Source organism: Hipposideros armiger, unplaced genomic scaffold (assembly GCF_001890085.2).
Source record: "Hipposideros armiger isolate ML-2016 unplaced genomic scaffold, ASM189008v1 scaffold_462, whole genome shotgun sequence".
Lineage (NCBI taxonomy): Eukaryota > Metazoa > Chordata > Mammalia > Chiroptera > Hipposideridae > Hipposideros > Hipposideros armiger.
The window spans coordinates 684,211-710,216 of record NW_017731812.1 but is presented as its reverse complement, the minus strand read 5'-3'; the positions used below and the strand labels follow the sequence as shown (position 1 = coordinate 710,216).

Here is a 26,006-nt window from a genome sequence, read left to right as displayed (position 1 = left end):
CATTATGTGATTTTTTTGGATTTTGTATTTTTGGTATTTGTCAGTCTTTATGTATTTTTAATGTATTGTGGCATTTTTCTCTGACTACATAAACATTCACCTTGTACTTAATTATGTATTTATAAGTGTATATTCTTTTTTAAAAGAAAGACCCAAAACTCTATGAGCTTCAGTTTCACCTGCCCCTGTGTAGTTATACTCCCCCACCCCTTGGAAGAATATTAGAAGCACATTTTTCATCATTTCTAATAATTCTTTGAAATCAGTCTGTAATGAAAAACTGTAGGCTAGTGACAGTCTTATTTCACAAGGTAAAATTATTTTGTCACGTTAGCATGAAACCAGGAAGGAAAGTCCACGTTTTATGGCAATGATTATTTTTCTCTTATTGATTCACATAATAACAAATATTTACTGAAGGCCTGCTGTGTGATATAGCTTTCAAGTAGGAAATGTGCAAGAAAAGAGGAGCCAGACTAGCCATGGCCCTGAACCTCATGGAACTTACCTTCAGACCGGAGGTTGGAATCAAAGGAATAATTACAAAGGTCTGATATTTAACTGGGGTACACACGAATAAAGATACACTGATTGATACTCACACACCAGTTGGTAAGTGGATAAATAGCTGCTTTCCCCAGGGTACTGCCTCCTCCTCCCCAGCCAGCAGCATTAATACCAGGTACACAACTGAGTCTCCAGTACCCCATTCCAGTTTTACCAACTTCTGTTTGAAATGATCAGTGCAAATACCACCCAGTCCCCCCAGAATTCTAGCACCTAAGCCCTGTCATTCGATTTAAGGGAAGCAAAGGAAGCTTAGACATTCTATTCCCGGTCTCCTGCCTTTCTCCAAGGATTGGTGGAGGGGGTCACCACAGGAGCAGGCTGGTGCCTGTCAGCCTAAAAGCTAGCACTGCTCCACCCATCTACATACACCCAGACCAGAGTAGCAGGGGCACAGCAGAAAAGATACCCCTGGTCATTGGTGAGGGTGCTGGAACCCCAATGGCCAAAAGTCAGAGTTCATGTAGCCCCAAATATCTGTGGGCAGCCACTGACAGGCAGCGCTCTCATTCCTCCCTTCATTGCAAGAAAACTACAGCTTCCTTAAATTATTAGCTTTGAGGTGACCTGAGAGAGACCGGGTGTTCATGGGAGCGGCTGAGGAGCTAGGCAACACTTCAGGCTCTGTGCTCATTGGGAGAGTTCCCTGGGGTTTGATTTAGAGGACATTAGAACCGGGGATGCTGGGACGTCCCTGTCTTCCCCATCTCTGTTACTTTCTACCTTTCAATGCAACAAGTTTAAAACCCATCAAACTCCTGCCTTCATGGACAATAGAAAAATAAATTTGTAAATGTAAATGAGACTTAACTGCCACACTGTTCTACCTCACGTATCCAGCCTGAGGAATCAGGCTGATGTTCCAATAAATGATGTTTTAACTTATCACTAGTAGATATAGATATTGAATATATATTTTAATATCATATAGTATTATAAGGGTAAACAAATTAAGTGTATTTGCTATCAATTTGGAGTCACTTATAGGATTTAGTACCATGCATACTATCACTGATATAAAGTGAAATTATTTATTGGTATTGTCACCTAATAGCTATCATTTTAGTGACATGGTCACTCAAAGTGTTTTATATGACTCCTTAGGTTAAATCATGACTTTGAAGGAACTTTAGTTAGTGCATGACATCTGGTTTATGAAAAAAGATCACAAACATGCGTTCTAAAAATGGTCAAATAATTTGGGCATGGTTAGAATAATTTGATCAATAATTTGTGCTACTCATGATCACTTTTAAATGGTAGTTTAGAAACAAACACACACATGTATAAATAAATATATGTGTATTAGTTTAGAGTATGAGTAATATATTTGAATATTTTATTTACCTGTGAATTGCATATTGTTTTACATTACTGTCAAAGTGGTCACATAGTTGGACGATCACCCCAGTAATCACACTGATAAGCGTCTAATACCAGATTGGGATTACCATTCTAGAGGGGAGAAGTAGTTCTATGAGCATGTGATAGAATAATCTTTCCCAGCCGAGGTGGCCCGGGAGGGCTTTTCTGAGTAGTGATAAGTCAGCTGCTATATAAGGATGAGTAAAAATAAGAGCATTCCAGATTCAAGCACGGCATGCAAAAGAGAGCCAACTATTTTAAGAGACACTGAAAGAAGTCTAGGGTTCTGGAGTGAATGAGAGAAAGAGTGGTCATTGAAAGTAGAGAGAAAGTAAACAGTTGGAGCAGACTGTTGTAGGCCACGATAGTGACTATTGTCTACATCAATGCAGAAGCCATTAAAGGGATTTTATGGGTTTGGTGATGTGAGTCTATTTGAATTTTGTACATTTTATCCTGGCTGCAGTGTGGACAACAAACCAAAGGGAGACAAGTGGCAAAATAGGAATATCAGATATTAGGAACTCATAGTGGTCCAGACAAAAGACAAAGATAGCTAAGTGTAGGCTATTATGCAGCAGTGGAGTGACAGACTAACATGAAGAAAACTGTGTAGGAATTGTAAATATGTTGGATATGGAGGGTGAAAGAGAAGGCAATAGAGTAGGAAATTTCAAGTTCAGCCTTAACTTTGTGAATTTGAGCTACTAATACTGAACCACATGTTAATCCCATTCCTTCATCTTTTGATGGTATGGAAGAATAAACAGGTGACCCTTGCAGTGCTGTTGCCAAAATCTACTCCGATTGCATTAGAATGACATGGGGAACTCCACTCGCAGAGATTCTGATTCAATTGGTCTGGCACAGGGCCCAGGCATGGGAATGTCTCCAAAGTTCCCCAGATGATTCTAAGGTATAGCTAGGTTAAGAATCACTGATCTAGTGAAAAGAAAAGTTTGAACTATGAAGTTGTAATAGAAGTGAAATAAGCAGCAACTTTGATATATTTTACAGGCAATGAGAAATATGACAACATTTTTTCTAAAATCCCTTTCTCTGACTCTCCCTCCTACACCCAAACTCTCTAGATTATGTTCAGTTTTCCTTTGGAATAAAAAACCTTTCCAGATGTGGTAGGCAGAATTTAACACACTAGATATTGTATGCATTTTAGAATTGTTTTTAATTTATTAAAATCATGCTTCTATTTGATAACTTTTTGTTTCCCCCTTTTTTTTTCTTCACAATGTAAAAGAAAAAAAAATCAGTCAAGTGGATTCTAATTAGGGCAGTTTTTGTATACTTGTGTGTTGCTAGTTTGTCAGTTACTGAACCTTTCAAAAGTAGTAAGTAGTATTGGCCACATTCTAAGGTAAGTAATAGATCATATTGTTTGTGGGGAACAGGGGTGGGTGTATATATGTGAGTGTGTATGTGAGGGACAGAGTGAGAGGGATTGAGAGAATCTAAATGAATTATTTTATTGGTAAGAATTTAACTAGGGTTATTCTCATCATCTTTTTAGCCTCAGAAGCTAAGTATTTAAAAGTGGCATTTATTCTGGTAATGATGGATTTATTCAGCTAATGATGGGGTGTGTTAATTTATTCTCTGTATTCTGGGGACATTATTTTAATAGATACAATAGACTACCAGCCTTCAAATAATAAACAACTCTTTTTACTGGAATTGGTAACCAGTTATGGTTAGTCTTAAATACCAGTGTCCCTTTCAGCAAATATTTAGGAATTTAAAAATCTGTAACAATAAATATGTAAGTATAACTTATCCCATAACAGCTAAAAACACAGCTGCCTGTCCTGGAGATGTTCAGGTGCATAAGTTACATTCTCTGCTCTCAGAAATATTACAAATAAAGAAAGACAAACTGATAAATAAATAAACTCAATAAAACATTAAATTTATAACTTGGAAAATCTGCAGATAACCAGTACAACCTTGTGTTTCCTCTTCTAAGGATATGAACCAGAAAAATGCAGCAAGAAGAACCTCATAATTTAGGGAAAATTGTTCTCCCTCCCACATGGAAGAGGAAAACTATAGGATATGTCACTAACAGCTACTGAGTTCTAAGCATTGGAATAATTGCTTTTTATATATGATATCATTAATACCCGTAGAAACTCTTTGGGGAAGATGTTATTATAAGTTCTGTTTTACTGATGAGAAAAATAAGGCTTGAAAAATCACTGTTCAATAGAAATATAAAGTGAACCAGAAAAGCAAGCCAGGTGTGTAATTTTAAATTTTCTAGTAGTCACATTTTTTAAAGTAAAAGAAGCAAGTGAAATTAATGGTAATTAAACAATACAATTAAATATATATAATTCAAAATATAATTATTTCAATGTATCATTAATATAAAAACAAATTACTGCAATATTTCACAATATTTGTTTTCATATGGTCTTTGAAATCTAATGTGTATTATACACTTACAGAATATCTCAATATGTACTAACCGCATTTCAAGGGCTCAATAGCCACATGTGGCTAATGGCTATCTCAGAATCAGACTTAGAGACTTGAAATAAGTTGTCCAGGGTTTAGTTACAAGAAAAGAGTGGAGATGAAATCCAAACCTCAGTGGTTCAACCCCACAGCATGAGCTCTTCAATGCTATCCTGTGCAGCTTAGGAAGGTATGATCCTAGATTCACAACTCTAACTTGAGATGGTCTTATTAATACAGGATTAAAAAAAAAAGATTCAAAGAATTATATGTATCTTTACTCACCCAAGAAAAGAAATGGTCTTAAAGAGGTTAAATAAAATTCTGAAGGGTTCACAATTCCTAGATAATGTAGTAGATATTGAACCCACAGTTTCAAATCTCATTATTTCCACTCTATTAAAACCAGAAATAACTAGATTCACTGAAGAAGGAATTCAAAGGTAATCAGGCTCCGAGTGGATATAAAATATGGCAATTATAAATAAAGCAGGATGTTCTCATGATCAAGCACTCTTCTATTATTTTTTTTAATTGTCTATGTCTTTTTATTGTCTTTAAACATAAAACATAATCACGACGACCACCACACAACCAAAACATTCAATTAATAGCTTATTGCTTATGGGGCTCATGTTGTCCTAGGTTTTCTGTTGACAAGCAGCTATACAAGGTGTGGAACTGAGCATCTAAGAAGCATGCCCAGTATTTAGATTATGCATGTCTGTTAGGAATACATTGCCCCAAGGACATGCTACTGCAGTAATGAGACATCCTTCTGGGAAATACCAGAGGTAGCCTCAGGCAACAGGAAGTGAGAGGATACCTTAATGCTTTTTCATTAATGGCCTAGAAGATTTCATGTTATGGTGTCTTGGGTTTTAAATTAAATGTCAAATATAATTTGCCACTGAAAATGTGAAGTGTGGAACTGCCCTTAGAGACTCTCAGAACTCAGTCCTCTAATTGGTGACTGCCTAATACTGAGTAAAAACAGTTAGAGATCATTATTTGGTGAATTGTCACACCAGTCTGCAGTAATGTGGGGATTTTTACCTCTTACACTTTGAAGCTGTAGTAAATTCTTGAGACAGTATTTAAAATGTGCATTGTTCAGTGTAATATTAAATGGAGTAGACATGATATACCTTTACCTTTGGGATCATGTCGCCATTTATGTCCTGATCTCTTTGACACTTTGTCTATAACATCAGGAAATTTGTGAAAGAAACTAAAGCAGCACGTATTCCACATATAGTGGTTTATTTATTTATATTTTTCCCACTGACAAGGGCCTGTATTAATAATAGGACTACTAATAGGATTTCCAATCCACTTTAATGTCTTCACATTATATCTTTCTGAACTATCTGTATATTAGTGTTAATTATGTGGTAGGTTTAACTCTAAAAACGCAGCCTTAAATTCAAAGACATCATTTTTATTGCCGGTTTTAATTAGAAACTTAGAAAACACGTACAATTAAATATGCCTATAAAAATAATAGATATATTCCTATAATACTAGTCAATTTGTTGCTCTATTAATATCATTCATTGTGGCAGTTTTAAAAACGTATTGGAGTGATTCAAGCAGAAAATGGCTAAGAATAAACCTACCAGCAGTTAAATCGCCATAACTATTTTAGAACAGGGAGTGCCGCCATCAGTCTCTCCAGCAACAGCTCTTGTGCTTTGCAGTCACATTGTAAAGTTAACTGTTTGCCTATTTTGTTGTACCCCTTGTTCCTAGGAACAATGAATCTTGTTCTAAAAGTGCACAGCTTCAGAATACAATTAATTTGACTTCAGATACTTATAGTTGCAAACATAATTAGTAGGGGAAATATTTTAATGTGTCTAAATTCTCCTAATGACAAGGGAGTGATTTAGTTTACTTTCAGAAATGCGCTGTTTGGCAAGTCTCCTTCCTGGAGTAGGTCAAGCCCGATTAGCCCGAGAGAATCCTTTTAGGATGTCTTGTGGGCCATGGGCGAGGCCACACACACTGGGGCACAGGTGCCAGGCAGCAAACTGAACTGATAGGATGTCAGGATGTGGTGTACAGCCGGGGTCCCGGGCCTTGCTCGTTTACACCTCAGCTGGGGATCATTCTCCTCTTTTCCTTTTAACCCCAACTTTCTGAACATAATAAAGACAGACTCTCATATGTGCTTTCCTTTCAAAATATTGTCGCATACATAATTTTATTTAATTCTGTCGACAGCCTTAAGAGGTAATGCCACTTGAAAGGTGAAAAATGCCATGTGACTTGTCCAATGCCATAGTACCTGCACGAAAAGAACATTATGATATATGATGTTTTATTCATAGATAGCTTGAACTTCATACCAGGACTAATCTAAAGGATCTTGCATTCTAAACTGTTAAGTTTAAAATCAAGTTTTATCATATTGTTTTAGTTCATTGCAAAGTGAACCATTTTATGTTGTGAGTTAAGATGTAAAAGTTATGAGACTGCTTATGACATACCTTTCATTTATATAAAAGGAAAGTAAGTGTCAGAGTGGATACATACTTTGAACAATATCATATAACTAACTGAGATTTAAAACTCATGTTGGTTTTTTTTCAAAAATCTCATGTTCTTTCCATAATATCACAAACGCCTCCCATGATATAGCCACTTTAGCAAAATATTAAAAACTTTCTAAACTCTTATAGGAAATGTGTATAACATTAGAATTTACTCCATAGATTTCTATCATTTATCTCATTGTTCTAATCATTAGTTAAGCTTATCAACTTAGAAGTTTGATGCAGCAATCTCAATTTTTTGTAATATATTTTAAATCTTAGATTTTTTGTTTTTTTGGAAAAGTGTCTAAGTAATTACTCACAGTATATTCAAGACTGTAGAATTTGCCTTGGTTACAGATGCATCATTTTTCAAATTCATCTGAGAAAAAGCGAGCCAGCTCCACAAACATTCTTCTCCTCAGCATGCTTTGCCCTTGAATGAAGTGTGGTGCTTTGGTAGATGGCTGGAAAAACAATTTACAGAGGAAATGTCTGCATATTAGGGAGCTTTTTGTATTGGGCAAATAAAAAGGAGTAATCACAGGACAGAAAAATGCCCAACAGCTAATGCTGATTAAACGTGCTGAGTTTTCAAGCCCCAAAATAAAGAAATGTAATGCATGTTTGACAATTATAATGTCATACAATGCATGTTTGGTATGAGGTTTTGTTTTTGTTTGCTTTGGTCATAATTTGATGATAAATATAGCACATGTGATCATTTATTAAGTGTCTACCTATGCCTCTACCTATTCCAAGCACTTTGCTTTGCTGGGTGCCTGGAAAGCAAGTGTAGATAAGATATAGCTGATACCTTCAAAGTGTTCACAAGTTTAGATCAGGAGACAAACTTATAGTTGCTAGACTGTTATAGGTGAGAACAGTGATATAAATAAAATATTATAATAACACAACAAGGTGTTAGATTAATGTGAAGGTCGAGGAAAAAAATTTTAAAGGATACAAGGCTTAAAATATAGAAAATAAATCATCAGTTTAAGGAGATCTGAAGGAGCATGGGCAAAGAAGCAGCATAGTAAGCTAGGAAAGGACAAGTAGTGTTTCACGGCTATAAGCAACCTTAACACAGAAGCTGTGGTTCATCTTGCTCACTATTAAATCAGCACTGCCTAGCACAGCGCCTATTATATGATAAATGCTCAGGTGCTCAATGAGAAATTAATGAACCTCTAGGGTGTATGTGGGAGATATATAAGTCTGACCAAGAACACATACTGATCTTAAATACGGTTGCAACTAACAAGAAAGCCTCAAAGTATATGAAACAAACATTATTAAAAACAAAAGGAGAAATAGAATAATTCACAGTTCTAGTTGGAGGTTTCAGCACTTCAGTCTCAGCAGAGATAGAAAAGAGTTGAACAACATGACCAGCTAACACAACTTAATTGATGTTTCTAGAACACTTCAACCAACAACAGCAGAATACATATTCTTTTCAGTGGCCCATAAAACATTCATCCAGACAGACAATATCATGGGCCATGAAAACAAACTTCCCAAATTTAAAGAATTTAAATAATCTTGAGAATCTTGTATGATGATAATGGAGTAAAACTAGAAATCAATACAGACACACACCAGCAAAATCTTTAAACATTGAACATTGATTGACACACTTCTCGATAATCCATGTGTAAAAGAAGAAGTCTAAAGGAAATAAAAAGTACATAAATGCAGTACTGAGAGGGAAATTTATGGCAATAAATACTTATGTTAGAAAAGAGAAAAATCTCAGAAAATAATCTAAGTTCCTATGTCAAGAAACTAGAAAAAAAAGAAAAAAGAAAAAATTGTACTTAAACAGAAGGAAGGAAATAATAAAAATTAGAAAATAAATCAATAAAAATGAAAACAGGGAAACAATAGAAATACATCAATAAAACAAAAAATTGATTTCTAAATAAATAAATTTAATTAAATCAATAAACCTCTAGCAACACTGACAAAGATAAAAAGAAGACAGCACAAATCACTAATGTCAGGAACAAAATAGATATCACAATAGATCCAGCAGCAATTAAAAGATTGATAAGAGAATACTATGAACTTTACATTTCTAAGTTAGACAACAAGAAAAAATTGACCAATTTTTCCAGAAACAAAAAACTGCCAAAGCACAACCTGTATGGACTAGATAACTGGAATAGTCCTACAATTATTAAAAACATTGAATTTGTAATTAAAAATCCCCTTCAAAATAAATCTTCAGGTGAAGATTGTTGCACTATGAAGTTTTACCAAACATTTAAATAATTTACCCACTTTACACAATCTTTTTCAGAAAATAGAAAATGAGGGAAAACTTCTGAATTTACTATTATCTCAGTATTATCTCGATACAAAATCAGACAAAAAATTAAACAAAAATACCAAAACCAATGTCTTTTTTAAAAATGCCAGAATCCTCAATAAAATATTAAGTTGAATTGAACAATGTATAAAAATATATCATAATTCCTATTATAATTCCTGCAACATTTTCTTGTAGACATAGTCAAGCTTGCTCCAAAATTTTTATGGAAAGTCATAGGGGCTAGAATAGCAAAACAACTTTGAAAAATAATAAAATGAGAATAATCATTCTTCCCAATAGTAAAGTTTAATATATAACTACAGTAATCAATACCATTTTTGGTATTGGCAGAATGATAGACACAAAGGTCAATGGAACAAAAAACAGAATATAGAAATAGACCCACAAAAATATGCCCAGCTGATTTTTGACAAAGATGCAAAAGCAATTCAATGAGGAAGCATAATCTTTCCAACAAATGGTGCTGGAGTAATTGGAAATCCTTTGGGATTTAGGACTACATGAGGAGTCCTTAGACTTGACACCAAAAGCACAATCCAAAAATGAAAAAAAAAATGATAAATTAAACCTCATCAACATGACTTTGGTCTGTAAGAGACACTGTTAAGATGATGAAAAGACAAGTTACAGATTGGGAGAACTATTTGCAAACCACGTATCTGACAAAAGACCTGTATCTAGCATATACAAAGGACTTTCAAAACTCAACAGTAAAAATATAAACACACTAATTAGAAAATGAGTAAAACACATACAAGAACATTTCACAGAAGAGGATATACAGACAGAAAATAAGCACATACAAAGTTGTTTGACATAATTACCCATTAAAGAAATGCAAATTAAAAACACAATGAGCGATCACTACACACCAATCAGGATGGCTAAAATAAAAAACACCAAAAGCTGGTAAGGATGTAGATGAATGGATCACTCAGCATTTCTGGAGAGAATGTAAGATGGTATGATCATTCTAGAAAATTAATTTGGTAGGTTTTTTTTGTTCATTTTTTTTTTCCTAAATAAATATGGGTTTATCAGATCACCCAGCAGTTGTACTCTTATACATTAATCCCCGGGGGAAAAGCTATGCTCACTTAAAAATCTGTGCAAAAATATTGATAGTAGAATATTGAATATTTTCAATATTCAAAAACCTGGAAACAACCCAAATGTTCTTCAATGAATAAATAGTTAAATTATGATAAATCCATGTCATTTATTACAACTCAGTAATGAGAAGGAATACATACATGCAACCTTAGATGAACCTGAGGGGAAGTATAATTAGTGATAAGCCAATCTCACATGGCTACCTGCTCCATGATTGTATTATATAACATTCTTGAAATAATGTAATTATAGTGGTGGAAAACAGAATACAGCCATGACTTGGTTAATGTTCTGATTAATGTGTTGTTAGGTGGTTTCATCATTATGAGAACATCATAGAGTATACTTAAATATTCTAGATGGTATAGCTTACTACACACCGAGGCTGTATGGTACAGCCTATTTCTCCTAGGCTACAAGCCTGCACAGCAGGTTGTTGTACAAAACAATGCAAGATGAAATCAAACACGAGAAAATGATGCAATCAAGAGATGTGGTACCATATTTCCCCATGTATAAGACGCTCCCATGTATAAGATGCACCTTAATTTTGGGGCCTGAAATTAAAAAAATATATATATTACATAAAGTTATTGAACTCAAGTTTTATTCATCATAAAATTCATATGCCTCCTCATCACTGTCAAACTCCCAATCATTAGCTTGTCCTCATCTGTGTCTTACGACGAATCACTGTCTTCTTATATTGCCTCTCATGGCCTTCTGACGTGGCGTTTTCAGTAGGGTTTCTTCTTCCTGTAGCCAGTCTCAGATTGTTTACTCAGTTGGAGGAGGACCAAAGTTAACGTTCAGCAGCACGATTTCTATTCACTTTTGCAAACTGGATCACTTTTAACTTGAATTCAGCACTACGAAAATCTTTTCTGAGCCATTTCTGGGCAGAATGTGGCAAAACGTAACCTACCGTAATATATCGGCAATAAGTGTGAAACAATGAGCGCAAAGAGAACAAGCACGAAAAAGCGGGAAATGCAAGTAAAAATCTACAACCACTGTTTAAGACGCACCCAGTTTTTAGATCCCAAGTTTTTTGAAAAAGGGTGCATCTTATACATGGGGAAATACGGTAACCTGAGATGTATGAGACTGCTGCCAGAGTTACACAGCATACTGTTTTACAGCAAATATTTTTTTATATATAAGTAGAAAGAGTGTACTCTACAATAATGATAAAAAGTGTAGGATAGTATATACATAAACCAATAACATAGTCGTTTATTATTATCAAGTATTATGTAGTATACATAATTGTATGTGCTGTACTTTTATACGGCTGGCAGCACAGTGGGTTTGTTTGCATCAGCATCACCACAGACATGTGAGCAATGCATTGCCCTATGGCGTTAGAACGGCTATAGCATCACTAAGAGATAGGAACTTTTCAGCTCCTTTATAACCTTATGGAAACACAATTGTATATGTGATCTGTTGTTGACCAAAACATCCTTATGGGCTGCATGACAGTAGAGGTTTCTGGGGATTAGGCTTCAGAGAGAGAGGAATGGGGGAGGGGGCTGTAAGGGTAGCATGAGGCAGCCTTGTGGTGATAGAACAGCTCTGCATCTTTTGGGGGGTAGTAATGGCATGAAGCTGCACATGTGATAAAATTGCATAGAACTAAACACACGCACATACCCACAGACACACACACACACACACACACACACACACGTGCATGTAAAGTAATTCAATCTAAATACACTCCACAGTTGTAGCAATACCAAGTTCATGTTTTTAATATTGTCTTTTAGTTATGTAAGATGCTCCCATTAGGGGAAGAGGTAAAACTTGCATAGGACCTTCCTTTATTTTATTTATTTTTTTTTGCAACTACTACCTGTGAATCCATAGTTATTTTAAAATAGTGTAGAAAAATCAGTTGTAATATATGATGTGCTACTTGCTTTAGGTTATGAAATAGAACAATCTGCTTAATATTTCCCTTCCCTAATTTCTTGACTTCACATGTATGAAAAATCAATTTAAGAATATCCTCCTTAAACAATCAAGTGATATTTTGTTGGCCAGTCGAAAAGTATAAAAAGATGTAAATTATTATCAAACTTGAATGTGAAAACGATCTTGATTTAATGCATTTTAAGAATATGGAATAGCCCAGAGTTGCTATAAATGTCTTAAATACTAACTAAGCCTAGCAACTTAATGCTGTGAAAAAGTTACTGTTACATGACATGATTTTACACTTTCCAATTCTCTCAGTTATCAAATTATGATGAGCCAATTTTATTCATTTGTTCAAAATTGAGATAATGCTGGGGCTCTTGGGATCCCTGTCAGAGTGCTGTCCTGGATGGGCTCTTAAGCTCATAGTCCTGGCAGGTTCTAAGCCCTTGTAAAAATTATCACCTGAATTATTTGGTGTTGAGGAATATAATTAATTGAAGTACATCTTATAGTTCATAATTTACAAATATTTGCAGCTCTGTGAACTGTATTGAATGCTTGATTCTGAAATAGGAAACTAAAAATTAAGAATTTTCTGAGGTATTTAACTGAATTAAGGGAAACAATGAGGGGAAATGTAATGCTCATTTTGGGTTTTTAGACTTCTTATCTGTGAGGCTTCAAGACTTAACTAAATCAGGTAACATTGCTGAAAGGCTGGTGCTGCCATGATACCCACTGAAGAGATGAGGCAGAGAAAGGCAGCTTATCAAGGACTTGGCTTTGCCCAGAGTTTAGGATTTTTTAACTTTCTTTACTAGTCTCTATCAACTCAATCACATTGCTTCTCTATAGTTACTGTGTGAAAAAATCAATAGTACTCATCTGGACTAAAGTTTGAGGTGTAAAAAGATACCCTGCTCATTCCTATGGTCTTTTTCATTCATTGAGATTCCTTTATAAATTCTTTGTCAACAACATAGAAGACTATACTTATATATTCTTTTCATGTTGCTAGTAAAATTCCACCAGGGGAACTGCCTAATATTTTATAACAATAATATATCTTGATACGGGGTATGTTCCCAAGTTTTTGTTTGTTTGGTTGGATTGATTTTTTATTTTTTTGTTTGTTTTGTCTTTTATCAGCTCTATTTTCCTTATGTTTAGGGAATATAAATATTTCACGCAAAAGGTTTTAATATGGAAATGAACAAAGATGTGTATGATTCCTGAGGGAACTGCTATTTGCTGTTTCAAACACTGCCTTGGATTTCTCTACGATTCCCAGCTTAACCACGTGCCTATAATAAGACATTGTTTAAATACAATTTAACCCTGTGGTATCTACTGCCAGATGAAGATGATTCAAAATGCCAGTTTTTTGAGGACAGATGGGTTCAATTTTAAGTAAATCATTAAAAACCCAATTTAACCAAGGTTAAGTGAGCACAATTGTTATTTTAACTGTTTTCAAAATATTCTTATTTCCTTGGGCTGACCGAGTGGCGCATTGGTTAGGAGTTGGCTTGGGATACCAGCTTTGAGCAGCAGGACCCCAGTTCAGATCCCACACTGCGCCCTCTACTGCTAAGATGGTGAACAACAGCTCGACCTGGAGTTGGGCTGCCATGAGTCACCAGCGACGGCTTAGGGCCGCAGCCCCTGCGGCAGTGGGCTGCCATAAGCTACTGTGTGTGGCTGGCAGCCAGCGTGAGCTGCCAAGAGCCACCGTGAGCGGCCGTCCAATGGCCAGCAAGCGACTGCCTCACCCGGGAAGAGCGCAATGATAACACCAACATGGGCCAGTGAAGCGACATCTCCTCAACTAGACTGAAGAACAAAAGGACAGCCACTTGTCTGCTCCCCTTCCCCCAATTCTTCAATGCTGTTCCTCTCCCCCCAATTCCCCAATAAAATCTTTAAAAATTTTTCTTATTTCTATATTTAAGTAAATTAGAAGAAAACTAAATACCAGGATAAATATGGGTTCATCTCTCTTGTTAGAAACCATAATTCTAAAATCATATTCATATCAAGCTGTTATAGGAAATCTTTAGGACTCAAGATCATTTGGGTTTCCTCAGTATGTTCTTGCATTGTTCTTTCTGTCAAGTCATTGACCTTCTTATAGAGACTACCTTTAATTCAACAGAAAGCACATGTATACTTAACCTTAAATCTTTACTAATCTCCCACTGTTTGGTAATGATGAGAATATACAACTGAAATTATACATTTAAAACTCTAAGTTAATTTAATTAACTTAGTGGCTCATATGGAATCCTGGACACATGCTCTCACTGGTTCATTTTCCAGAATGCAAGAAGTAGTCCTTTTTCATTACCCACGCATTTTCTCCTTCACTGAGGCTCTCTTAATGCAAAAATAAACAAAAGCAAAAGCAAACAAACCCAGGTGAGCTGTAAGTCATTCCACTCATTTCTCCTAAAACATTTAGAAATGTGTTATCTTAAATTCTCCAAAACTCTGAATTTAGAATACATTTTCTCATCAGTAGAAAATTGAAAAGGCAACTTGCAGACATTATTTCACTCTATAGACCAGGAATGAGAAAACAGGAGTGCAAATCCTGATGCTGACATTGAATTACGTAAGGAATTAGGTTTAAGTCCCGTCACTTTTTCACATCTGTCCAGTCTGTAAAAATGGAGTGTCATTTGCTCCTGTGCAATTTATATGGCACATTAGCTATTATTGGAAAGGATCTTAGAACCTTAGAAATTGAGTTAGGTGATAAGAATAGTTTATTTGTATTATGACAATGTTTATAATAAAATCCAAACTTCTTTTTCAGGCCTATGAATTCTTTGAGATCTAGACCTTTGTGACTTGCACACCTGATTTCCTACTTCTCCCTCCTGGGCATTAGTATCCAGTCCTGCTGGCCTTCTCTCTGCAGCCTGGATACCCCAAATCCATTCTTAAATGAAGACTTTTTCACTTACCCTTAATTAAGCAACTTAATCATTTATTTTATTTCTTCCACAACTAGATATTTTGAAATAAGGATTTTTATGCTGAGGGATGTGACTGTGAGCATTTCTTGGAAGACATACGACCCAAATTATGTTTGCAAATGAAAAATTATTTCAACTAGCTGGGATCTAAAATGTTTGAGGTGGACTAGTGGAAGATGTAACAAAATGTGTAATTTAAATCAAACTGTGGAGACCCTCCAATGTTATACTAAGCAATTTAGGTTTTATAAGATATGTGAAAATGTGTGTGTGTATGAAATTTAGTATAAAATACTTTTAAATACATAATTTCTCTTCATTACTAAATAGCTGTGCAATCTTAGAAAATTTACTTAAAACATCTTTATATCTCAATTTCTCATCTTTAACATGAGAATAATAGATTTACCTTAAGATTTCTATGTGTTAATGAGTTCCCAGAGACAAAGCACATAGAACACTTCCTGACATATAGTAAAAATATAAATTAGCTTCTGTTATGTTCCCTTTATATGTTTCAGAGCTTCCCAGTACAATTATTTTTCCTTATATCTGATGAATATCATGTATTATTTTTTTCAAAGTCTTATATTAGACAAGCTCAGTATTTTTTTCCAGGTTTATTAAGGTATAGTTGACCTCTCAGTTTTTGATTGAGTAGAAAGAGCTCTATTTAACTCTCATCCTTTAATTTTTGCTGGGTTTAGAATTATAGATTGACAGTTATTTCTTACCAGCACATTATTCTAATCTTTTTGGATCCCATTACTGCTATCATTAGGTCAACTCAGAGTCTGATTTTCCTGCCTTTTTAATTAATGCCTCTTTTTCTCTCTGGCTGTTTTTATATCTTTGGTGTTTAGCATTTTCAATATGATTTGCCTAGGTTTCAGATCTTCTTGAATCTTAAAGTTATTAAATTTCATCATTTCTGGAAAATTTTAGCAATCATCTATCTGTTTACATATCACTTTATCCCATTCTTTTTACTTTTCTGGAAGTCTGATTAGATAACATAAGACAATATTACTATGTCCTCCTTTCTGTTTACCTTCCTGTCATATTTCATATCCATTTGCCTTTCTGGGCTGCATTTTAGGTAATTTCTTCATCTCTGCTTCTTAGTTTTCATAATCCTTTATGATTAAGTCAGGCTATATACATTTGTTTTTTAACCTGTATCTGAAAAATCAAATATCTGAAGACTTTGCATGTCTGATTTTGACTTTTGCTGTTTCTATTGACTCACTCATAATGATTTGTTGTCCTGTATATTTTGTGACTATTGACTATGAAGATTTTACAATGGGATTTTCATTTTTCTTTCCATTCATTATCATGGTTTAAGGCTGAAAATTTTCATTTATTATTTTCTGGGTAGAGCATCTCTCTCTGGATAAGTATTTCTATTTCATCCTAACTGTGATTTTGAAGCCCTTTGCCATCCTAGATATATGGAATTTTTTATGTGAACACCTACCTCATGTGGGACCTCAGCTTTGTTTTTGGTCCCACGCAATCGGATAAGCCATGAATACCAACCTGAAGTTCATTCTAGGTGTCCTTGAAGTTTTCTACCCCAATGCACCCGGACAAAACAATAGTTTATAAAATGCAACAGAAATTCTAGCAGAAAAAAACAAATAAATAAAAGAATGTGTGTCGGTCTTTTTATGGACTGGTAAGTGGCCTAATCGTGAAAGTTAGCTTCATTTTTCTGCTTGCTGCTTTTATCTAGTTTTGATCATTAATAAGTTTTATTTCCCTTCTGAATTAGTTCATTGAGGCACTTAAAATATTTTATATTACAATTTGCATTATTTTAAGAAGGAAGATTTGTCATGGTATCTAGTTCCCATATTATCAGAAAAAGAAATCTTCTGTCACCTGGCCATGGAACGATACTCAGGATCCTAACACAATGCAACTCCTGTCAGAATTTACATGGAGGCTGGCATCAGGTGCAGTGAGCCAGCTACTGTTCTGTCTCTAGTCTTTCCTTATGTCAATCACCAGGTGATGGGGATCATGGAATATTTATGACACCAGGTTCCTAGAGTCATCGTATTTTTTTTTTCTGGTTCCTGTCTCTATTTCACTATGTAGTATTAAATAATCTTGAGCCTTATTTTTTTCTACCCTCATGATTTAAATAAAATTACAAAGTTTACTTGTCTGAGAAGACTAGTGCTACTTCTTTTTATATCTTTGCTGTACACTTTTCGACAGGGCAAGTTCTGTTAATGTCAAAAGAAGTTCTTTGATTTAAAAAGATGAGAAAACTAGACCAGAATGATGCTTAACTACACACTGTAGAAACCCATGTTAAAGAGTGCCTCCAAATATATAAACACTATGAGCTTAGTCTTCCATCTAAAACCCATAATTCTTTGTTGCAGTCAGAAAAATGTAATTTATTTTCTTGTGATTCATATCAGAACTCATTCTGGTTATGTCTGAAAGTGAGAACTTTGTCAGTCTACCTCCTGACACTGCTGAGTAGTCCTCAGCGGATATGTGATAGCAAACATAACGAGACTGACACACATTTTGTTTTTGTTTTGTTTTTTTTCTGCTAGCATTTCTGTTGCATTTTATAATCTACTGTTTTGTCCAGGTGCATTGAGATAGAAAACTTCACGGACCTCTAGAATACAACTCCTCATGAAGGTTTTTTTTAATGTTCCTATTCTGTGAGCCTCACCCTGGGCTGTCTCAGCCGTTAAAGGATATCTCTTCCAAGCAAAAGTGTCACTAGCCCCAGTCTTAGAAAAGAGTCATGGTTGAAATAGAGAATAAGCTACACAGAAAAAAAATATATGTCCCCGTTTACTCTTTTCAACAAATTTATACCCAAGTCCCTCATATTGTGGCCCTGTCACATAGAGTAGAAATACTTTTACTCAACCTTCATTGTTCTAATTTGCCAAGTAACTAACATCCTTTATTGTCTCCTCCATCTGTTTATGGAGGTTGAACATGTTCATGTAACTAGGTAATTCAAATAAACATAATGCAGATCAGTGACATATGAGTGCATATTGAGTGTGAGAATAAGAGTATTGGCTGTATGAAAAAGAAAGAAAGAAAGAAAGAAAGAAAAGAAAGAAAGAAAGAAAGAAGGAAAGAAAGAAAGAAAGAAAGAAAGAAAGAAAGAAAGAAAGAAAGAAAGAAAGAAGAAAGAAAGAAAGAAAAAGAAAGAAAGATTTAAAAAATCCCAAAGCCTAATAGTCTTGGACAAACTCAATAAAATTAGTTACTTAGAAAATGCTACACTATTAGATGTGTGTGAGAAACTGTATAAAAATTATAAAAACCTTCAAGGATGCTTTTATGAGGCCACTTCACATGTTCTTATAGCACTTTAAAGATAATAAAGTTGTATATAATACACTACAGGCAGGATGTATATAGAAAAGACTCATATGATATTTAAATAAAAGGAATTTTTTTCCACCAGAATATTGATCATCAGAAAAAGAAAAAAAGATATTATTCCCATATAATAAGATTAGCCAAAGAATGTAGAGTTAAATTATATTAATTGAATGACAACAATAATTAAATGTCATGTGTGTATGTTTTTGTTTTTGTTTTAACTTAATACCAGCCCCAGTTGTGTCAGATAAGAGAGCTTCAAGAGACTTTTGTAGCGATTGCTGTGAAGTTCTTCTGTAAGAGATGATGTAGCTTAAAGGCCTACTTTATTCTTACCTCAGCGCTGGCTTTAACTAGCTGTGTGAGTTGGGCAAGTTATCTTCATGAATAAGAGATGTCACGTTAATTAATAGAGGTTGGGTAGATAAAGTACATAACACAGTGCCTGGCACATAGAATTTCATAAATGGTAGCTGTTGCTAGAATTACAGAAATTTAAGACATAGTGATTTTTTTCTCTTGTATTACCTTCTGCCAAATAATTTACTTACGAGAGGCACCACTTTATTTAATAATTTTTATTAAAAATATTAACTAAATACTTATTAAAAACAGGCAGGTTCTGGTATAGAGTCTGGGTCTACAGAGATGAAAAGGACATAAAATTCTTGCTTTCATGGCTATTATATCCAAGTAGTAGAAAAAGATACATAAAAAGTAAAAAAATATAAAAATAAAAAATGAATTGCATAACCTCAAGCACTAATAATTGCTAAGAAAAATAAGGCAGGGACAATGTAATAAAAACCAGTGACATGGTTGACAGGGAACAGTGGGGGGAAACTTGCTATTTTAAGAAGAGTGATCAAGAAAGGCTTTTACACTGGGGGAAAAAAAGAAGACTTGCAGAGCAGAGGTGTCAATCATTTAAAGCTATACAGCCTCCTAAGACTTGATGGTAGAGACGTTAAGGCAAAGGAAATGAGGAGACAGTGAGTGCATTGCACATTTGATGAGCAACAGGAAAGTCCGCGTGATGGGATTGGAGTCTAGAATGTTAGAAGATGAAATCAGGAAGTTAGATGGGTACCAGAGTATTTACCAGGGATGCCAAAAATGTATACTCATTTTAAGACAACATCTTGATCTTGTAGACTATATATAAGGAAATTGGATTTTACTTAGAAAATAAACCACTGAATCAGGGAAATAATGTAGCCTGATTTATGTCTTAAAATATAATTCTAACTGCTGTGTGAATAGCCTATAAGGAGTCAAACTGTAGGAAATATTTTCCATAGAACTGGAGAGAGATCAGCAAGCAATGATAGAAATGTTTCTCCTTCAATATCTCTCTTTCTCTTTACATACTTACATACACATGTCTTTAACAAGGCAGTTCCCTGTATGCATCTTTAAGAAAAAAAAACAAAAACTAATTTGTATTCAAGTGGCAACATACTATCACTTGATATATTTTATATAGCATATGTTTTGCAATTCTATTTCAGACTCCAATAATGATATGATTTAAAAAAAAACTTGTCTATGCAATCAACTGTACAATGCATTTACTATTTAGAATGTATGGCTTAATACTAGAGCAATGATCTACTTATTTTACTTGCAAATATTTGTAATAATTTAGGGGAAAAATGCAAAGTAATATGATGTGATTTTGTATATTTTTCTTTGAATATCATGGGTGATAATAGATATATAGTCCAAACAATGAAATAAGCTCTTTTAAAAATGTGAGTTTGTAAAACTGTATCTGATTAGTAGTTTCCAAATTAGTATTTATGACTTTTCATTCTCTTGATGAACAGCAGTTTAATGTGCAACTGTCAGTCTCCATTAAGGCATACATCCCAATATGCTGTAGTAACATTCATTAACTGATTGTACTTTAACCTGGCATGTAGTAGGAACTTAATATAGGCCTGATTAATTACATTATTTTATTACTTTAATACAGGAATTTTATTAAAGTCATTGAATAATTGTGTTTTCAGTAGAGGCATACTAAAGCTTATGTATTTAAGAACCTAAAGAATAGTTCATTTACTTTTTAATGTTACTTTGAGAGAGCGATTGAGAGAGAGAATGCAAAGGAAGGACAGTGAAAAGGAAGAACCTAATTTAGATATCTTAAAAAGAACAGCTTTTGAGAAAGTATTTTCTTTTGTATTTAAGCCCCAATCAATGATGCTTGAAAATGAAACACACACACACACACACACACACACACACACACACACAACCACTCACAACCAGTCACAGATACATGCAGGCTTCTTTTTATTTGAAGAGATTTTGACATAAATTTGGATTATTTTAATAATAAATTTTACTGTACTATTTTTACTTGATAATTTTAAAAATATGCCAAAATATATGCATAAGGATTATTTTATAATGGCATGTTGATAACATGAATACTGGATCTAAGTGTCATCGTGTCGCAAATGCCTTCCATGAATCCCTGATAAAGTAGCTCCTTCTATCCTCGAGTCACTCACTGTCCTTCACTCTGTGTTAATTTCTTCATAGTTTGATCACTCTCTTATATTAACTTATGTATTCATGTTCTCATTGTGCTCTCCACACTGTCCCATTCAAAAGTAAGATATTTGTCTTGTTCAATGTCTTTTTCAAATTTCACTAACAATTTTTCTGTACCATTCCTAATTCTTGCCATCCTTACGTGTAGATTCCCCTTTTGATAGTTCTATAGCTAGCTATATGACACTTACAGTGTCCCGCTTATTTGGCTCATATCCTGTGGTTAACTTCTCTGTGTGTGCGTGTGTGTGTGTGTGTGTTTGTGTGTGCATGCACGTGCAAATGTACATTTTCTCTTTGACATTTTCAGGGTACAACATATAAGGGCTCTGAAAATATTTGCATTTGTTGATAAAGAATGCTTAAGACAACAGAGGATATTGTAAATAGAGAGGGAAATAGAGTTTTGGGAAAGTGTACTGAGGCACAAGTTAAGCAAAACTATATTAGCTTCTTAGAACTCATGATCTAAAGAAGGCCAATTTCATTGTGGATTGAAAATCCACAAATTCAAATATGCATCTCTCATGAATCATAATTGTAGTTCTAGCAATCTTAAGTCTCTCTAATTGTTACATGTGAAGTGCTGAATTTCTTCTTTTTCCTTTCTGGTAAAAAGGCAGTGCATAAATAATAAAAATGTTTTAAGTTGTAAAAAATTAACCAAAACATCATTTTTTATACTTCAAATTTTATTTCTGATATTTACTTAGGAAAAAAAAAGTGATGAAAAATGTCTTTGTTGAAGGGGCGACAGTGAGTCCACCATTGTTAACTCTTAATAAATTTCTTCTCCATTCTAATCCCCTAGCCATGTAATTAAAATAGTTTACCAAGCCTTAGATTTAAAACTATAAATAAAGAGGAATTACCATTATTCAGGTAGAAGACTCACTAACAAGAGATTTCCCTCTTTGGTGTGGCTATTCTAAATTATGACCAACTGGGGTAAAAATGCTTGGCTATATAAGATGTTTCCTAAAAGACAGAGAAAACCTGAACCTCTAAGTCTATAGGGAGGAACCAGTTGCCAAGAAGCAATTGTTATTTAAAAATTATAAATACACTGTACAATTATTTCTCAGTTTAATTATTTTTCACCAAGAAGGACATCAACACCTAAAAACTCAGAAGTTACTAGTCAATTTTAGGAATTTTTAATGCACATTTGTCAAGTTCTTGCAGGAAATTTCATGCTATAATTTTATATCTTTTATGCTTATTGTATATTTCAGGACAAATAAATTAACCAAGGACATTAATGTGCTATACTAGTTACTGTTATAAAAATGGCATTAGACACACACACACACACACACACACACACACACACACACACTCAAAAAAGTTAAATATTCATGAAATTCCTTATATCCCTTAGGTTCCGGGTCAAAAGATGCTGAGAGGAATAGTTCACCAAAGGAGGGAATTACAACATAATGCAGATAATCACAGGAGTTATAAACAAAAGCAATTGACATTAATACTAAATGAGAAAAATTCCCTGTGGAGGTTTAGATGAGCCGCAGGCACAATGTGTAAAGTCACTTGGCTAACTGATCATTAGTTATGTTCTAGACCACAGGAGTATATATTAATGTAACTGGTTCCTCTACCCTATTTTTCTAGTCCAATAGTTTGTCTAATGTAATAAATGTAGCTCTTATACATTCCCTGTGAGGAAAAATCATTCCCATTAGAGCCTGATGTTTTTATTATCTGCTAGGGAGTATTCAATATAAATAAATGTGATAGGCAAAGTTTATCACTTCTCCGAAGTTTTTGTGATATACGTTAAATTAATTCTAATGGAAATTGTATTATTGTTGTCAATATCAAAGTATATATTAATCTGACCTTTGTACTAAAAGTTATTTATCATTTTATTATGAGATTTTTTTAAATTGTTTTGTGTTTACTTTTCCATTTATTTCCTGTTTTTTTTGAAAATGTTATTTATCTCAACAGAGCATTCTTTAATGAAGAAACCTTACAGCTGCTAAACACACTGAGACAGGAAATCTTCGTGAAGAAGGATGGCTTCCTCCTGGAAACTAATTCTGTTTCTGTCAATCGCTGGGTGTCTTTCAGGTAAAAAATTCTGCCTTATGTATCAAATAACAAAAAACATATAAAAGTCTTCATTACAAGATACCCTCAGGCTTTCTTTTAAATTTATATCACTATTTATAAATTTCAACAAAAGAAAGAGAAAACAATCCTTAAACCTTTGTTAGCATTTCAAAAAGTTATATACAATGCAACATAATAAAATGCTTAGAAAAATACTATATAAATGTTAATGAAATGAGTATCCACTCAACCTCATTGACTTTTATTTATAATATAAACCATTGTTAGCCTTCAGAATATTTGGATATATATATATATATATATATATATATATATATATATATATATATATATATATATATATATATATATACACATTTTAAGAAAGGAAAACTGTATTAAAATTGTAATACTCAATATATACCGATAACAAAAGATGAACACAAGTCACATTTGACTTCTGCAATTACAAGAGGTGCTCAAAGTGGTTACCATCAGCGTCCAGACACTTCTGGTCATGGCAAATTACTGCTTGAGCAACATTGACCAAAGAGTCTACTTGTATACATTTTTGGCACCTCCAGTATAAATACATATTTCATAGCAGGTAATTATTTTTTTAAAAAAGTCTCATTACAATGCTAAATTTCACCATCTAAAATCAGAACCGTGATGCCTTTATTACACACACACAATCATTTAAAGGCATCTCTAACACAATGTAGTTTTTTGATTGCCTCGTCTTCTCTAAAGTTGTTTTAATCAACTTTATTGTTCTATATCTTGGGTCTAAAATGAGATATTTTATTCTGCAAAAGTAGTTTATGTTCTTTGGAGTAATACCATCAGAATGCTAAAAATTAATATGCCAGAAACTTTTTTGTTTTAATTTAAGGATGTGTAGAATTTAAATTGTAGTGATGATTTAAATGCTTATACAAGTAGCATTTCTTCTTGATTAGATTTAACTCAGTGGCTATGTATTCTGTTATTAAGTGCTACCAGTGTAACTTCAACTATGTATGATGGATGAGTCCTCTTTAAAACCAAAAAGGTAATCCTCAATTTAGATTGTGCTCAAAAACTTTGAAACTCAAAGAGTGTCTTTATAGAGAGAGAAAAATCTAGTATATCAGTCATATCAGTGCATATTGTGTTTCCATGTAATAACTATAACATTCACACGTATCTAAATGTTTTTTAAAACATACATAAAAGCCTCTTCCTTGTTGAAATACTAGTAATTAACTTCAAAACAAAACAGTTATTGATGTATTATTATTATATGTGAGCATCATTGCTTACAGAAAAAAAAATCACAAAGAAAACAGGTTTAAGAGACATGAAAGGTAGGATGAGACCTCTATAAAATGTTGATAAAGACACATGTGAAAATGTGAAAAAATGAATAGTTTCAGAGACATTAATGGTTAAATGAAAATCCTGGTCCATCAGTATTATATTATGGTTAGTTAAAAAAGAAATGAAGAGTCTTCAAATAGTTTATTGTATCTTAGCTTCTTTCTATGCAGTATTACCATCTTCCCTGCTCATCTAGTCTATTTCTTTTACCTTCTCAATGTCATTCTACTCTTGAACTCATAAACTCACTGAATGGACTGGAGATAAGCTTGCAAGATGAAATAAAGGGTGCCCAGTTAAATTAGAATTCCAAATAAACAACACATATTATAATTGCTTTTATTCCAGTACGTTCCATGCAATATTTTATCTAAAATTTAAATTTAGCTAGTATTTTTATTTATTAATCTGACAAAGTTAGGTGAAGAGAGAATGGTAGTCTGTAATATCCGCTTTAAAGTTTTATTTTCTTATACTGGCCCAGCATTATTCTCCCAAATAAACAGTCATTGCAAAGGAGGTATTATACTGTGGTTGTGGGAAGATGAAAAGACTCAGTTTGAGGCAGGGTCCATGATTGTTACATTTCCAGCTCATACAGGAATGAAGGCGCTGCTCTTTCCATAGAGTAAAATGCAACATTGGAAGATAGGAACAATACAGCTGATTTTGGAGGTAAGTGGCTGCTCAAATGTTATGGACAAAGCTGAAAAAAAGAGGACATTTGTAATTTTTACATGAAATTTGATTTTTAATCATCTGCATTTAATATGAAGCATATATGTTATTTTTAATTGATTAATTTCTCTGTAAATATCTGTTTAAAATTGATTAAATACTTGAAAGAATTAGTTATAAAGGATAATTATATTTAAAATCTTTCACCTTCACATCCTTATTTTAACATTATTTTGAAGGTACAGCCTTATTATGTTCTTGTTACTTGGTAATACTTACATTGAATATTACTTCATTATTTCATTATTTAGTATGTTATTCTACAGTTTTCTCTGGTTATGGCCTTTGTCTATGAGTATCACATTATACAATAGGAGCTCTTTGGCACCCTGACTTGATAATGATTACAGAAAATGAGGGTAATTAAACTATAGGTTATGAGCACATTTTATGTTGTTGCTGCTATTTGAACCAGCAAAACTGATTAAAGAAATAAGAGAAGACCCAGGCTGCATTCCCTGTTTGTTTCATTCATTTTTTTAATAGATGGATTATCTTGGGTGTGTTTAACTAGGAAACACAGCCATATGTTTAAAAACTGGCTGTTGAGGGCAATAAAAGGATGATAGCTTTCACAGGGATGTA

At 33.8% G+C, this 26,006-nt stretch overlaps 1 protein-coding gene across 1 annotated transcript in view; it reads left to right on the top strand.

Annotated features, from left to right (window-relative positions):
- LOC109395280 (contactin-5-like) overlaps window positions 1-26,006 on the top strand; it is a 1,255,350-nt gene that overhangs the window by 566,958 nt on the left and 662,386 nt on the right. The window contains exon 3 of the mRNA XM_019666163.1: window positions 23,217-23,339. Within this exon, the coding sequence (XP_019521708.1) occupies window positions 23,285-23,339 (55 nt within the window). The 5' untranslated portion in view covers window positions 23,217-23,284. The remainder of the gene's footprint in view (window positions 1-23,216; window positions 23,340-26,006) is intronic.